General features: G+C 45.7%; 1 protein-coding gene across 1 annotated transcript in view; it reads right to left on the reverse strand.

The window, feature by feature from the left end:
* Positions 1-16,173, reverse strand: part of PIGU (phosphatidylinositol glycan anchor biosynthesis class U) — an 83,432-nt gene that overhangs the window by 6,907 nt on the left and 60,352 nt on the right. The window contains exons 9-11 of the mRNA XM_025039809.1: positions 14,846-14,989; positions 11,735-11,859; positions 5,834-5,976 (exon numbers count right to left, since the gene is read on the reverse strand). Coding sequence (XP_024895577.1) covers positions 5,834-5,976; positions 11,735-11,859; positions 14,846-14,989 — 412 coding nt within the window. The remainder of the gene's footprint in view (positions 1-5,833; positions 5,977-11,734; positions 11,860-14,845; positions 14,990-16,173) is intronic.

The following is a 16,173-nucleotide window of genomic DNA, read 5'->3' on the forward strand; positions in this document are numbered from 1 at the left end:
GCCCCTATCTGTCCACAAGTGGGGGTTACACACCACCCAACCACTGCTGATCTACCCCACATTCCCCTAACATTGCCTCACTGGTCCCAGTTCCCAGAATGACACACCAGGCCAACTGAGAGGCAATTGCAGGAGACAAGACTGTGGTTTCATTTGTCCTAGAGTGAATAAGCGAGTCCTGAGCAGGGGCCAATATGCCATAGGGTTAGTGTCCAGACACTAGGGCTCCAGGCCCTCCTGGTGACAGAAAGCAGAATGGCCAAAGCAGAGCCAGCCCAGGACCTATAGGGTCTGCAGCAAGAGGAAGAGGGCCAAGGTGGCCCCCCATGGCAAAAAGCAGCAGCTCATGGAGTGTTCCAGACCCCGCTGGGAAGGGCAGGGGGTGGAGGGGATAGAGCAGGAGTGGGACTCTCAAGGCCGGCCATGGGAGAAAAGAGGGGAAGGGGACTCTGGTTCTGACCCCCTAGGAATGGAGCAGGACCTGCCACAGGCCCAGCTTGGGCCAAAACAGAGATGGAACTGGGAGGATAGGGTGTATAAGATTGTGTCACTGGTCATAAAATGTGGATTCTGAGCCCAGCTCATTCTATTTATTCATCAATGTACAGTCATTGAATATTCTTCTTGGTGCTGGGGACACAGTCGTGAACAAGACAGGCCTGGGGGTTGCCTTAATGGAACCCACAGTCTACTGAGAGGACGTGATAAGAACATGAATAAATACAACCCTTTGGAGCTCTGTGACTTCCAAGCCTCAGCTTCCTCATTTGTATTATAAGGAGACAATAACAGTGCCTCCCTCAAAGGGCTATTATGAGAATTAAGTGAATCCTTTATCAGAATAAAATAAAGTTAAACAACTTAAAGGGCTGTCAGTATGGGAGTAGTTCTATCAACTGTGGCGAGTCCTCACATGTCGGGCTTAAAAAGGAGCTTCCCCTCTCATGTACGAACAAGGAGAGGTCACCAAAATGTTTTATTAAAAGGAAAAAAAAAGTCATACTCCTATCATGATGCCAACAATAAAACATACGCACAAATAAAACTCTCCATGAGCACACAAGCTGACATAAATGCACAGGGAAAGGTCCAGAAGGCCACACAAGCACATGATCAGGAAGATTAAGGGGATCATATGGGCCTGGCCCCCAGCAAGCTCTCTTTAAACATGAGCCACAATTATAATTTTGGGGAAAGATTTCCTCATGTTCCCTGTTTTTAAGCTGAATTAGGGTGAGCAGGACATCTTATCTTACTCTTTTTAAAAAGCTAAATTTAAATGCATTCCTTTTTATTTACATGTCATCCTTGATGACCATTCTTCTTTTGTGGGTCACTGACCTGCAGAAGGACAGGGTCAAAAACAAAAAGGAAGGGTGACTGTTCTCCTTCCCTTGGTTTCTGGGTCTGAATGGTTTCCTAGGAATTTGCTCTGTGTATTTGAACAGCGTGTTGTTTGTGCTATTTCCCATGTCAACATATGAATAATGGCAACAGGACCTACACATTATATGTCCAATCCTCTCAACAACCTAGGAGTTGAGAGAAAATTGCCACCCAGAAAAATTCAATCACTTGCTGAAGGTCACACAGTGAGGAAGTGGAGGGGGACCACGACCAACTGATCTTCTCAGTCCCTATACACACACCCTATGGATAGGTTACTGATGTCATTTCCTGGTTACTGACTCTGAGGCGCAATTATAATTAGCAAATGATCTGTGCCACATGCTGAAAAATATTTAATAGCCCTAGGGGAAAAGGATGGGGCCTAAGTCACCGCTGTTTTACCTGCTGGTATAACTAATATTCTACCAATAATTTGTTCTGTTACAGGGCATGGCACTGACCAACTCAAACAGAGCAGGACTTAAAATCTACAGCAAGGTGTTCTCTACATTTAGCCTGATTCAGTAATGATGGGACTGACTCTGGATGCCTGCTAACAATCCGTACTCATCTGGTTCCCAGGACAGCTCTGATCTGTCTTGTCCAGGGAGGGAAGAATGAGGACCAGGTGAATACAGGCCCCACCCCAGGTAGAAGAGCTAATTATGGGACTGAGAACATGTCCCCGGATGCCATACCTCTCAATGGAAGTGCTGACTATAGGTCAGACGGAAGCAGAGGCTGGCTTGGGCAATGGAGGGCATGCAGGGGTTTTGCTGGCCAGAGACCAGGTTCTGGCAGATACTGGAGAAGGGCTGGGGACAGAGCAGCCACCCACTGACCTTCACCAGTAGGGGTGACTTGGCTTCCATCCTGCCCAGCTCCTAGACTATCTCTCCTTCCCCTCTCACTTTCCAATTCTGAAGGGTCCATGTCCTACTCCCCATTCCCTGTGGCTTCCCTTGACCACTCGCAACAGGAAAGGTGATCTCGTTCCCAGCAGACTCCTCCAGCAGTTTTCCTCTGCACATCTGGCCATTAATCACATGCTACTCTCCTGCTATCTTTGGTTCATTCATTCACCAACTGATATTTGCTGAACAACTGCTCTGTGCCAAGTACAGATCTGGTAGTTGGGGACCCTGCAGTGGGTAGGACAGGAAGATCTCTGCTTTTAGCTCACAGGCTAGTGGGGGAGGCCGAGAGAGAAGTAATATAAAGTTAGAGGTTGGGTAAGTGCTATGAAGGAAACAAATAGGGGCCTGAGAAAGAGACAGTGGGGAAGGGGAACCTCATGAAAGGCCTCTTTGAGGAGGTGACATTTAACTCGTACTAAAATTCTAAATGTCTCATATTTGCACTCTGTGACTCCCAACAGGTGAGTCACAGGGGTAGTTTACCCTCATGATGAGGGGTGTCTTCCACCTCAGCCAATTCTCCAAGACAGTGATATGACTTGGGTGCCTGCCTGGGTGAGTTAAGGGCCCCATCTGACACGCCCCTTTGAGATCTGGCAGTGGCAGCAGCCACAAGGCCGAAAGCCAGCAGCCCTAGGAAACATTTGACCCCAGAGAGTTATCTCTGGTTCAGAGCCACAGAGCCCAGACCCAAGGAGGCCGGTGACACTGTTGTGCTAGATGCCTGGACAAACTGCCAGCTTACAGGCACTTGGACCATGGTTGGGAAGCCTGGAGGTTGGTCTGACCTGTCTGAAGGGCAACCTGGCAATATCTGCCCAAACATACAATGCATATGCCTTCTGACCCAGCAAACCCCACCATCTGGAACCTATCCTAAGAAAACACTAGCAGGTGTATACAACAGTATGTGGAGGGATATGCGAGGCTCCTCTATTTATCATAAATAGCAAAATAACCAGAAGCAAGCTCAGTGTCCACCAGCAGGGGCCTACCTAGTCAGATATGTCATAGTATATCCCAACTGTGGGATAGCGGAGCCATTAAAAAAAAGATTCTCAATTTAGATCATTAAGTGAAAAACAACAGTGTAGGAGTTTTTAAAATTAGTTTCAGGTGTACAGCATAGTGGTTAGACATTTATATAATTTACAAAGTGATCCCCCTGATTAGTCTAAGACCACCTGGCATTATGCATAGCCATTACAATATTATTGACCATATTCCCTATGCTGTAATTCACATCCCCATGACTATTTTGTAACACCAATTTGGACTTCTTAATCCCTTCACCTTTTTCATCCAGGCCCCCAATCCCCCTCCCATCTGGCAATCACCAGTTTGTTCTCTGTATCTGTGAGTCTGTTTTCATTTTATTTGTTCATTTATTTGTTTCTTAGATTCCTCGTATAAGTGAAATCATATGGTATTTGTCTTTCTGATTTCATTTCTTTATATAAGCAAAAAAGCTCTTTCTGTGTGCATGTGGACATAGAGCCGTCTGTACGTGCACAGAGGACGTCTGCAGACACACCAAACTGACCCCAGTGATCACATCTGCACTGGTGTGGGAGGAAATGGGGCCCAGCTGGATCTTTACTTTTCATTCCATATGCTTTTATTTTGACTTATTTTCCTCAGGAATAATAAATTCATGTATTACTTATATGGTTAAAAATACATTTAAAAAAGATATTTACAAAATGGTAAAAGACAATGCCAAGAGTTCTCTATGCTCAGTCGCTAACACACTCCATCTACCTGGTCTTTGGGGCCTACCGCCAGCCCCACCCTCCGCTCCCAAAATTTCAGTTTCTCCTGACTTTGATGGAACCTGACCACTTGCAAACATCTCCCATGCCATTTACAGAGACCCTTGTTTCATAAAGGCAGCCAAAGGTAGCCATATAAAGAAAGCTGTTATCTGGCAAGTTCCATGGATGCTTCGTAATCACTGCAACTGTACTCCTGACCCACACTTGACACTCATGACCTGACGAAGACCTGTGGGCTATTTCAGTGGCACTTGCAAGCTCCTCAGAGTCCCAGGATAGGCCCAGTGCCCTCAGACGCCAGTCATTACTTTCAAAGGAAAAGTAATGAGATTTCAGCAAGACAGAAGAGCCAGAACAACCTTTTGGAGTCCACAAGATATCAAGTTGAATCCTGCGGATTTCTGTTTGTTTGAGAAACAGGTAGGAGTTGCTGAGCATCCACTATAAATAATTGCTGTGTGACAGGAAGACTAGACCCTCTGACCTGGTCCCATCTAGGCTACAGGGCCCTTCATCTCTCTTCCTGCTGTTCATACATCAAGATAAATAGCTGAGCCAGGCATTAATTGTCCAGAAATGTCCATGCAGGAAATACCAGACCCATCACTCACTGCAAAAGCCCTAACTCCCTTCTTCTTTCCCAGCAGTTAACCTTGGCGGCACGAATCTCCCTGGGGATTATTCAGTGCCATCATTAGTCTTTCCAGCTAGTTCTGCTTCCCATTCGGCCCATCACACACAGGAAATGCCTGGTTGTGCCAATGGCAAGTGAAATGGTAAACAGTACAAGTGATTCTGATAGCACCTCCACAATGAGGACAGAGCTGACCTGAGAGCACACGGCACAGTGACCAAGTGACCTTCGGAGAAGTTTGCTAGACCACCTGCAACAGAATCTCTGGGAGAGCTTGTTAAAAATGCAAATTCCTGACCCTGTTTTCCATATCTACTGAGTCAACATCTGTGGAAGTGGGATCAGGAAATCTGCATTTTTATTTTATTTTTTTTTAATAATCAAAGCCATGTAATGATGACAGGCATCACATAACTATAAGATATAAAACATAGTAATAGAGAATCTGCATTTTTAAGAAGCTCCCACCAATGACTTCACTGCTGAGAACTACTCTCTATGGCACGAAGGGGGAGGCTTGCCCTGGGCCAGAGAAGGTCGGAGCTCCTTGCTGGTACTTCTCAGTGACCCCTGACAGCCTCCTCTCCGGCTACTCCTAGCTGTGCAATCTGCACTCCAGACTTACTCAAGAGCTAGAATGTACTATTTCTCATCCTCCTGCCTTTGCTCCTGCTGTCCCGGACTCTGGAAAGCCTCTCCCCCACTTGCCTCTGCCCTTCCCACTCTCACACAGTACACTCACTTTGGGTGTCACACAGCCCAGGCACCGTTACAGAAAGAAGGTGTCCTCAGAAACAGCCTTCCCTGAATTTGGTTCTTGGCTCCTCCAATGACTTCGGGCAAGAGGCAGCCTCTGTGAGGCTCAGTTCCCATTTGTAAAACAGGGCTTGCTGTGAGAATTCGATGAGGTGATGGCTCGGCATGATGCCCAGTAAATGTTAGCCAGATAGTTTTCCCTACTGCTCTTACTTCCCTATCTTCTTTACCAGACCACAAGCTACTTGAGGGGTGGAACTGTCCCCTCATTCACATCCAAACCCTTGCTTTGCAGAACCCAGGGCCCAGGTTTAATGTCCGAGATTACAAAATGCTGTCTCCATGCTGCCCTTGACTCTTACCTGCCCAACATTGAAGGTCAGTGTGATGGCATAAAAGAAATTGGAGTTGGCACTTCCCGCATAAATCCAGAGGTGCCACAGGACAGGGAAGAGCACGGAGCAGACGATAATGATGCAGCCAAGGACAAAGACGTTTCGCAGGACTGCAAAGACAGATGGTCACAGTTAGCTCAGTGCTGATTCTCTTTGAGACCCTTTCCTTGCTATGATGGCTCCATAGGACAGAGAGGCCCAAGGAGAGCCTGGCGTAGCACAAAGGCAGAACCCACCCTCCAGCCTTACCCTATTCCGCCCTACTCATAGGCATGGCAGTGCCAAGAGGCAAACTTTAGACCCTCGAGTCAATGTTTCCCCGTGCCCAAAGCTGATGGGAGGTCTTAGATTTGGACCCTGTATTTCCCACTTGTGGGCCTGGCTGATTGCAGTTATCAATGCCATGAATGCCTCTGGACACTGCAAAGGGGGCATTTCAGCAAGACACTGCCCTCTACCCCACTAATCTGAGAGTGTCCAAGCGTAACTCCTCTCCTCTCCCCAGGCAGGGTGTTGTCCAGCCACAGGGATCATGGACAGGAATGGCAGCATGAACCCACGAAGAGACCCCACAGTGAGTCTCTACGGTGCTCCAGCCAGGGTCTTAGAAAATGTTTTTCATTCTCCTTAATTCACATGTCTTAGGTCTCCTGCCTTGTCCTTCAAATGTCCCTCACTCTCACTTAGATGATTTAAAAATCTTTTTGACAACTTCCTCCCCTAACATCACCCCTACCCCCAGAGGGAAAAAGGAATCCCACTTGGGAGAAAGCTCTCCCTGAAGCCCCAGGGAGGGCCTGGGCAGGCAGGTGAGTTCAGCATGATAGTGGGCACAGACTTGGCTTCAGAGAGACATTGGTAAAAATTCCTGCTCTACCAGCAAGTTCTTCTGAGTCTCCGCTCCCTCGTCTCTAGAACAGAGCTAAAATGACAACTTCGTGGGAGCGTTACATGAATTAAACAAGAAGATGTGTGAAACACCCGGCACAGATGGATTACTGTGTGTTTTCTACTGGCTGCTATAACAAGTTACCAAAAATTTAGTGGTTTAAATAATATAACTTATAATCTTACAGTTCTAGAGGCTAGAAATCCAAAATGGGTCTCACAGACTAAAAACCAAGATATCTTCAGGGCTGTATTCCCTCTGGAGACTTTAGGGGGAAATCCGTTTGCTTGCCTTCGTAGCACGTAGAGACTGCCTGAGTTCTTGATCCCCTTCATCTTCAACCAGCAATGCTGGGTTAAGTCCTTCTCACACTACATTACTCTGAACTCCTCTTTCGTCTCCCTACTTTTTTAGAAAGTAGACTTCAGTTTTTAAAGAAGTTATAGGTTCACAGCAAAACTGAGTGGAAGGTACAGAGATTTCCCACATGCCTCCTGCTTCCACCTCTTCCACTGTAAGGGCTCCTGTGATTACACTGGGCCCAGCTGTATTTTCTAGGTTAATCTCCCCATCTGAAGGTCCTTTTCCCATGTAAGGTGATATATTCACAGGTTTTGGGGATTATTATGTGAACATCATTGTGGGGTGAGGAGGGGCCATTATTCTGGTTACTACACTGTGCGTCCCCTGCCACCTTTAAATTCAATAGAGGATATCTGACAGTAGAATTATGTGCTATTTCTACTTCTTTCTTTATGCTTTATTGTATTTTAAATAAGCTAATAAATATTACTTAAAATGAATTAATTAAAAGAAAAAAAATAGCACTAGTTCTGATTCCTAGCAGACAGTTAAGGAATAGAAGTTCCCTTCCCTTCACTGATCCTGACTTTCAGGAAATCCACTGGAGGGACAGGGAAACTCCTGAATCTTAAGGCTGCCGACCTCAGTTGTACAAAGACTTGGTTGAAATACTGTTCTAGGAGTTCATGCATTGGAAGGGGGCTGGATTACACACACGATTCTCAATTTTGGTTGCAAAATGAAATCATCTGGGGAAGCCCACCCAGATTAAGTAAATCAGAGTCTCTAGGGGTGAGGCCCAGGAATTCATATTAGTTTCTAAAAGCTTTCCCAGTGATTCTAATATGCAGCCAATGTTGTGAAACACTGGATTATAGCTGCAGACCTTTACCAAATAGGAGGCCTATATAAGTCTGCAACAGAGATATCACTGGTTCACAGTGAGAATAATGAGGACAAAGTAGTTCGGAGTTCTTGTTAAAGCTGAATGTTTCCAATTTAAGGTTCATTCTTTATTGAGAAATGACAGGTGGTTTTTTTGGTGCTGGTTGTTGTTGCTAAAGAGTCCTTTCTTTTATTAAATGAAGACAAACGGCTGGTAGTTGACTGTTTTAATGTTTTTAGCAAAATAAAAAGTTGGCAACTCTGTCACCAGAGTTTTTTAAATGTTAGTGGTCTGTGAAATCCCACAATTTGGAAACACTGGCCTGGAGGGCTTCCAAGGTCCTCTTTTCTGATCTGAAATTTCCACAATTCTGGGTTTTCAAAGCTGAGAGGTTAAGGCCTTGACTCAAGCCTTCCTGAGACCTCTCCTTTCTTGTCCTTTCTCTCAGAAACAGGAAGTATGGGAAAAGGGATGTGTGCACAGATAATTATTGCCGTTGTTGTTATTAAACAATGTTACAACCTTAAGAAAGAAATAATCTATGTACCTTTTCTCTACTCCAATATCACTACCACTGATATTTCTCAATGGTTCTTTCTGATTCCTTGGAAATTATTTTGCTGAAAAGGGGTGGTACCCAATATTCCTAAAATAAAACTCCTGTGATCTGACAGCCCAGGTGGGTCTTTGTTTCATGCCTCTAGCCACTCTGGATTTCAGACCAGGTGACAAGAAGGTGACCAAGTGCACAGAGACTGAGAGAGGCTCACATGTAGCTCCTAGGTGCAATCATGAAGATTATTCCTGTGTGCCTGGAGGAACTGTCACCAGCATCCAGTTGGCTTCTGGCCTGTGGTGACCTTTGCAGGACTAGGGAGCTGCTATTCTCTTGCTGGCTGACAGGTCAGAGGACTAGAGCTATATGCCAGAGCAGATGGAGCTAGGGACCTGGGGCACAGGACAGCTTGTTCCAGGCACCAGGAGGTGTCAGAGATGTCAGAGATGACCAGGGCCTAATGAGACGAAAGGGCTCACTCTTCATCAGACTTGCTAGGCCAGCTGGAATCATATTCCTATGTTCACTGAGTGGCTTATCCAATCTCTGGCTCCACTATTGACAAACTAAAACTTCAGGCAAGTCATTTTGCCTATCTAAGCCTCAGGCATTCAGAAATAAAATTGTACTTGAAGAATCCAGTCCCATTGAGAGGGGCACAGAGGTGATTTAGGGACATCAAAGGTCATGGTGACGTTCCTTTTCTTAAACTAGGTGCTAGGTACATGGAAATTTATTGCATCATTATTCCTTATAATTTACATGTATTTTATCAATATTCTTTTATCTTTTTACAATAGTTAATAAAAACAAAATAAAACACACAAAATCCAGCCCTTCGGTAACTGGTTCTCGGCTGGACCACTGCAGGCTGGCACTGGCTCTGCCAGCAGGCTGTTCCCTAACACCGCAATTGTGTGTCTGTATGACTCATCCTGGCCTCAGGTACCAGCGTCTTGGTATCTGGGGACTACACTCCGGGAAGGGCCCATGTGCCTCTTTTTCCCTCTGAGCAGGACAGGAAAACAAAAAGGTGAATGTGTGAGCAGGCATGTTAGCACTGGTAACTAATGTTTAAATTGAATTCTTAACCACACTGAAAGTCTGAATATATTCAACCTAGGCTTAAAGACTTCTCAAAGACTCCACTCATAGGTTCTCAGGACCAAGCTGAAGACACACCTCACCGCATGTCACGACTAGCAGTTGTCATGCCCCAAACAGACACTCCAAGCACGAGTATTCTCCGCTGAAGGAGCTGGGCACTGAGGATGGTAGCCAGTGCTCTCCGCAGGACTTTCAGACAAGCTGAACTTGCCCAGCCAGACAGCAACAGCATCAATTAGATCATCCAGGTTTCTGGAAACTCCATCTTTATTTTTTGTGCCTCATTATCCCAGAGGGCATGAAATAGCTTATTTCAAGTTTTGAAAAACATGTTTATTCCAATGACTCTGAATGACTCTGGCTACCGAGCCTGAAGCTTTGATCATGGAACTATGCAAGAGCCTCCCCCCCGCCCCGCCCCCCCACATAATTATAACTGATGATAATAACTACATTGCTATTCACATTTATTTTTTCTCAAACATAAAACACTCATGAAAGATATTGTCCACATTCAACAGATGAAAAAATAGGAGGCTCAGAAAGGTTAAATGATTTGCCTAAAAACATGTAGCTAGTAATGGGAAAGCCAGGATTCAGTCTCAAGTCAATCTGACTCCAGACTGTGTTTAGTAATATGGGATGAAAGATATTACCCAAGGGAGAGAGATGCCCCGTATGAGATAGATAGCTAAGAAAAAATACTCTATTTTTTAGGGAAAAGGATCAACGTCCCTAAGACCCATCCTGTCGCAAACTGAGGTATGTTCATATTTGGTGGCCTTGTGATTTGTCACTGTCCACTCTATCAAGAGGCCTCAAGGTGACTCTGAGCCAGTGGACTGGGTGACTCTTATCTGTGCAATGAGGATATCATAGGCAGAAGATGCCACTTCCTCCTCCCAGGCCGGCAAGACTGGTCACCATCACACCAGGCCATTATCACCTGCAAGAGCAGCCCCGCTTGGCCCGCCCACTTAGCTGTTTACCTTTGCACACAGGCCCATTCTCACAGGTAGGTTTCTTTCAGGCAGCTCATCAGTTTCACATCCTGGTTGACACCCAAAGAGCCCCAAAACAACAACACAGACTCACTTCCCCTGACCTCCCGAGTTCATTCTTGACACCTTGCTGGGCACCCACTATAGGCAAGGAAAGTTCAATGGCTCTCTTTCCATGCTGCTTTAGAGAATCAAGTGGTGTTGGGCCACTGACACTGCCTGTTCATTAGAGAGGTTTCAAAAACCCTTCCACAAACATTTGCTGAGTTGTTCCCATGTGTCAAGTTTGATCCTGGGCTCGAGGGACACAGAGGTGAGTGAGTCATTAGCCTAGCCTAAGGGAGTCTACAAACACTGAAAAGAACCCACAGAGAGGACTAAGAGCCCAACTGAGGGAAATACTGGGGGCCCAAGAAGCACAACTAGATCATTGCTAGGCCATCTTCTGAGGAAGGGATGGTTAGAGCTTAAAGGGGTCTTCATTGTAGGCAGGAAGTCTATTGTTGCCCATCTGTCTTATATGGACCTTTGGGTGCAGCTCTGGGAAATGGTTCAAAGCCCTAGGTCTAGCACAGCACTGTCTAGTACAATAGCCACTAGCTAGGTGTGGCTTCTTAAATTTAAATTAATGAAAATAAAAAATTCACTTCCTCAGTTATACTAGTGGCTACTCTATTGGGATGTGCAGCTACAGGACATTTCCATCATCACAGAAAGTTCTACTGAACATCACTGATGAAAAGCTTTTAGATCTGGATTTCAATGCCAGCCTTTCCATCTACCAGTCAAAGGACCTTGAACAAATGTCTCTACCTTTCTGTACCTCAGTCTTCTTGTCTGCAAAATAGGGATACTTTCCTCAAAAGCAGGTGTGAAGATAAAATGAGCTCATGCATGTAACACTCTTAGAACCACAGTAGCCAAGTACATGGTAAATGCTAAATGAATTGTAGTTATCTTTATTTTCATCACGAGTCTGTAGCACCGAGGCAGAATTGTTTCCTGGCACCGCTAGCACAGTAGATGCCCAGCAAATGCCTATCAATTCCCTTTTCCCTGGCTGTTTCATCCAGGGACCAGGATGACACAAATCTGCCACCAGGGGTTTAGAGGTGGGGGTACTCACATCTGTAGAGATGATTCCACACAGGGAAGAAGGCCATGTAAAGGGCCACATCCCCCACTGTCGGGTAGGACTTGAAGATGGAGATGATGGCAATCTGAATGAACATGAAGAAGATAGGGTGCTCCCTGGGGTAGGACAGAGCAGAAAGATAAAGATCAGTTAGGGACCAGGCTCACTCCAGAGACTACTGACCCCATCCCTCAAACCCAAAAATATTCTCCAGGGGACTTTAGATAGCTGTGGCTCTGCTACCCACAAGACACTGGGGACAGGCCGCGTAGCAGAGAAGAAAACTGTGGAGACCCAGAGATGCTCAGAGGTGGTGAGGAGGGCCCAGCAAACACTAGAGAAACAGCCCACAGAGCTAGTTCCCATCAACCACCCTCCAACCAGCTCCAAGCCTTCCCCTAGGAGTCTCTGAGGAAAAAAACAAATGAAGTCAGCATTCTTTATTACTGGGCTTAAATGACTGCTTGTCATAGTGTAATGAGGCAGCCTCCCTTGCCAGAGGCCCCTCTGACAACTGGACCCAGGGCAGGAAGTGCTTCCTTGCTGATGCTTTTTTTCTCTGACAGTCAGGTCAGTGGGGTCTACAGACCCTTAGCTACAACAAGCTTCTTTCCAGAAAGGGAACTGAGAGCTGTGCACTTTTTCAGCCCTCGAGGACTGGAATTGAAGTTCTTGTCACCGTAAACTAATAACAAAATGGCTATCATTTCCTGAACTCTCACTCTGCTAAGTTCTGTGCTAGGCCCTTTTTAGTATTATTGCATGTGATCTTCACTACAGCTAACTACTCCTCGAAGGCAGTGCTGTCACCCACACTTTGCAGTGAGATTCAGAGACGGTAAGTTAGTCAGTAAGCGCTGAAGTGAATTGTAAACTTCAAGGCTTTATATCAACATTATTTATTTTCTAAGAAAGATTAAACTAATAACAAAATGGCTATCATTTCCTGAACTCTCACTCTGCTAAGTTCTGTGCTAGGCCCTTTTTAGTATTATTGCATGTGATCTTCACTACAGCTAACTACTCCTCGAAGGCAGTGCTGTCACCCACACTTTGCAGTGAGATTCAGAGACGGTAAGTGAGTCAGTAAGCGCTGGAGCTATTTGTCTCCAGAACTCCTAAGCACCAGCAATACTGTTCTCCTGAGTGCATAGCATGATGACAGCTCTGATCAGGGAGGGTGGGGACAGAGCTCAATCTCCAGTGCTCCTCCGAGAGGTGACCACATACAGAGGGGGAGACAACAGGAAGAGGCCAGATCTACACCTATACTAGCTACATCCTAAGCTACATCTACACAACATGCACATGGCCATCTGTTGCCCAGTTCCTAGATGCCCAACTCACGGAAGTTTTCTTCAGATGTTAATGGCATTCTTGTCTTGTAGGTCAAAGGTCAGGAGTGACTCAATGGGTGTAAATCTGAGATGTGGAGACAAACATGTACACACCCAAACACTCCAGCCCTTCCTACACAGCAAATGCCTCAAATCTTAGCTTGGCAGTCACGAAGTCCTATGGCTTCTGAGAAGGGCCTAGCTTGTTCAGTGGGAATCTTCCTAAAGAAAATCCAAATCATTGGCTTTGGGGTTTTTCGGTAGCTGCTAACAGCTGCAACACTTCTATGAAAAGGCCATTGAAAATGTGCCCCAAAACATGGAGACTAGAACATCCTGCAACACTGCGGGGGGAAAAGGTGGCCTGAAGGGCTCTGTTCTCACAAAGCTGGCACTGGAAGCAAACACTGCAGGGAGCGAGTGTTAGTGGAGCTTCATATCCAAGCACAGGAGGGTAGCAATGAGGGAGGTCAGGTATCTTCATAACCTCTGTCTCTATAACTCTGAGGCCCTGGCCAGGGGCTGCTGCTGTGATGGTGGGTGTCATATGATGGTGGTATTGTTGTCTACCCAGGAGCTATCTCTGGCCTTTTACATGCAGACAATGAAAGCTGCTGGAAAGCTAGCTATACAGCGTAAAAAAAGCTGCTCCAGGCTCCCTGCTTCTCTCAGCCCAGTGGTCAGGCCTGATCGGAACAAGGGCAGGAGACACAGACCACAGACAGCTGGAGAGTTTGGCTGGGTAAGGCTGCCAGAGTTTTGGAGCCTGCCAGGCCAAGGAAGGATGGTTTTCTGTTAGGTGCCAGGCCAAGGCTGTCATGAGAAGGAAGCATCAGCTCTGAGCTTTTACAGAATGGGAGCCATGTGTATTAGTTCAGTAGCCATGAAGAATGGCAGGACGATTAGAGAACTCAAGCTCTCAAAATCTAAATCAAACTCTCCTTCAGCTTCCCTGGACCATCCAGGCATATCTGTAGCTGTTGGTGCCTGTTTTTCCTTCTCTGAAGCCAGGATAACATGATCATTTCCGGAGGATATTACAAGTGATCTCTCTCAGGAGCTTGGCATCATACAGACTAACCATAGAGTCTGAAATCAGACAAACGTGGGTCTGAATCCCAGAGCCACTGCTTACTAGCTGTGAACATCGATTTCCTCAACTATAAAATGGGACCGATGATAATAAAATAATGCCTACCTCCAAGAGTTGCTGGGTTATGCATGAATACATTTCTGAAAGCCTAGAATGGTATCTGAGATGGAGCTGGGCTCAACACATGTTAGCTCTCTCACACCACAGAAGAGAGCTCCACAGACAACCCTTTTGAGGGAAACTGATCAGAAGATTAAACAGAGCTGCAGGTAGCTAGCCTCCCAACTAACATCTTGAGTCCCCCTGGGCAAACTGTCACTGGGTTGCTGATATAGGACACCCAACAAGATCCACTTTTTCCAAAGATACTTCCCCACCCCAACCTCTGCTCTTATCCAAAATGGTGAGTGGGCTCAGCACCAGGTGAGTGGTCTTGAGTACCCTAAAATGAGGCTAGGAGAAATATAAGGGTGCTCCAAAGCACCCTCCCTGCAGCCTGCACTCTGTTTGATTCTACTGCTGGCTAAAGCCACTGGCACCTGAGGAGATTAAGGGCAAGGTTCCCTGAGCAAAGATAGCATAAACCTAATAGCAGATGCTCCCAGTTTGAAGGGCACTTGTAAGGCTACAAATGGCTCTGTGGACAAACAAGTAGCAGGTCAAATCACTTACTTTAGCTTTATGGCCAAGGGGATGGTGTAGAAGAAGATGTTGATCTGAAACACACATACAAAGAAGAGGCTGAAGTGCTCAAACATCTCCGCAAAGAAGTACCAAAAAAGACCAATGTTCGGAGTGAGATCTGGAACAGAAAGTCTGGAGAGAAGAAAACAAAGGGAGAGAAAAAAGAGAGCAGTTATAAATGGTCTGCTTTGACCTGGTTTTTTTCATGAAGACTTTGGTCACTACTGGGCAGCCAAGGATGACTTTGTCTCCACAGAGATCAGGATGTGAGGGGCTCTCTAGGCACCTTGAATATAGGTAATTAACAAAAACAAGGGGCAGAGACACAGCAAATGATAACTGATCGTATTCACTGAGCCAAACTCTGACATGCATCAAAGATCAGAAGTGAGGCAGGGATTCATGCTAGAAATCAAAAGACCAGCCCCTGTTTTACTGCCAAGACACATATATTTAAAATTAAGAGATATCAGTACTGTAACAAAAGAGGAATGGATTTTAAATAAACAATATCTATTTGGGGCATTCCAAAGACTTGCCTAGAGAAACAAGCTCAAAGATTCTGTTCCTTCCCATTCTTTCTCCACATTTCCACACAGGAGCCAGAAGAGTGAGTGCCTGACACTGCAGTAAGACTTCTAGGGGCTGGAGGAACCATCGGCAGGTTCTGGCTAGGATCCCAGACCTCATTTGAGAAGTCAGAGTTTAACTGGAAAACTTTTTGTCTAGTGATACCAGATAAAAATTGGCTGCAATTCTGGTTCTTTAAAAAATTTACATTATATTTTTATTTTAAAAATATAGAGTTGAAACTGATGTCAATTCACAATTTCAAAAAGGCAACGAATGGAGCATGGAGCAGGGAGAAATAGGCAATGGCTCATGGTCAGATTTCATTGACATAGGCCTCCGCCCAGAGCAAGATTTTGCCTCCTGCTGTAACTACATTTCCTTTTCTGTGAAATGAGGTAAAGAACACAATCTGTGGTCCAGCAGAAAACCAGGACAAGCTTTTCACTCCTATCCAAGGTGGAGCATGAAGAGCTGAAAGTTACTAAATCATTGTTACACTCAGCCAGGATTTAACACAAATTAGCAATCCAGAATCCCAAAGAGGAATGTGCCGCTCCAGATTCCTCTCCTACCCTGGCAGGTTTCAGTGTCTATCACCCCACTGGGCTGAGTTCCTCAAGGCTTGGGCAGCGGCCACCCCCTCAGCATACCATACAGAGAGCATTTGGAAATGTCTACAGAATTCATACTGAAAAACCATTTCGATTTTTTCTAAAAGTTTGACACATGGCAGGTGGCTTTAT

The sequence above is a fragment of the Pteropus alecto genome, unplaced genomic scaffold (assembly GCF_000325575.1).
Source record: "Pteropus alecto unplaced genomic scaffold, ASM32557v1 scaffold45, whole genome shotgun sequence".
NCBI classification, from domain to species: domain Eukaryota; kingdom Metazoa; phylum Chordata; class Mammalia; order Chiroptera; family Pteropodidae; genus Pteropus; species Pteropus alecto.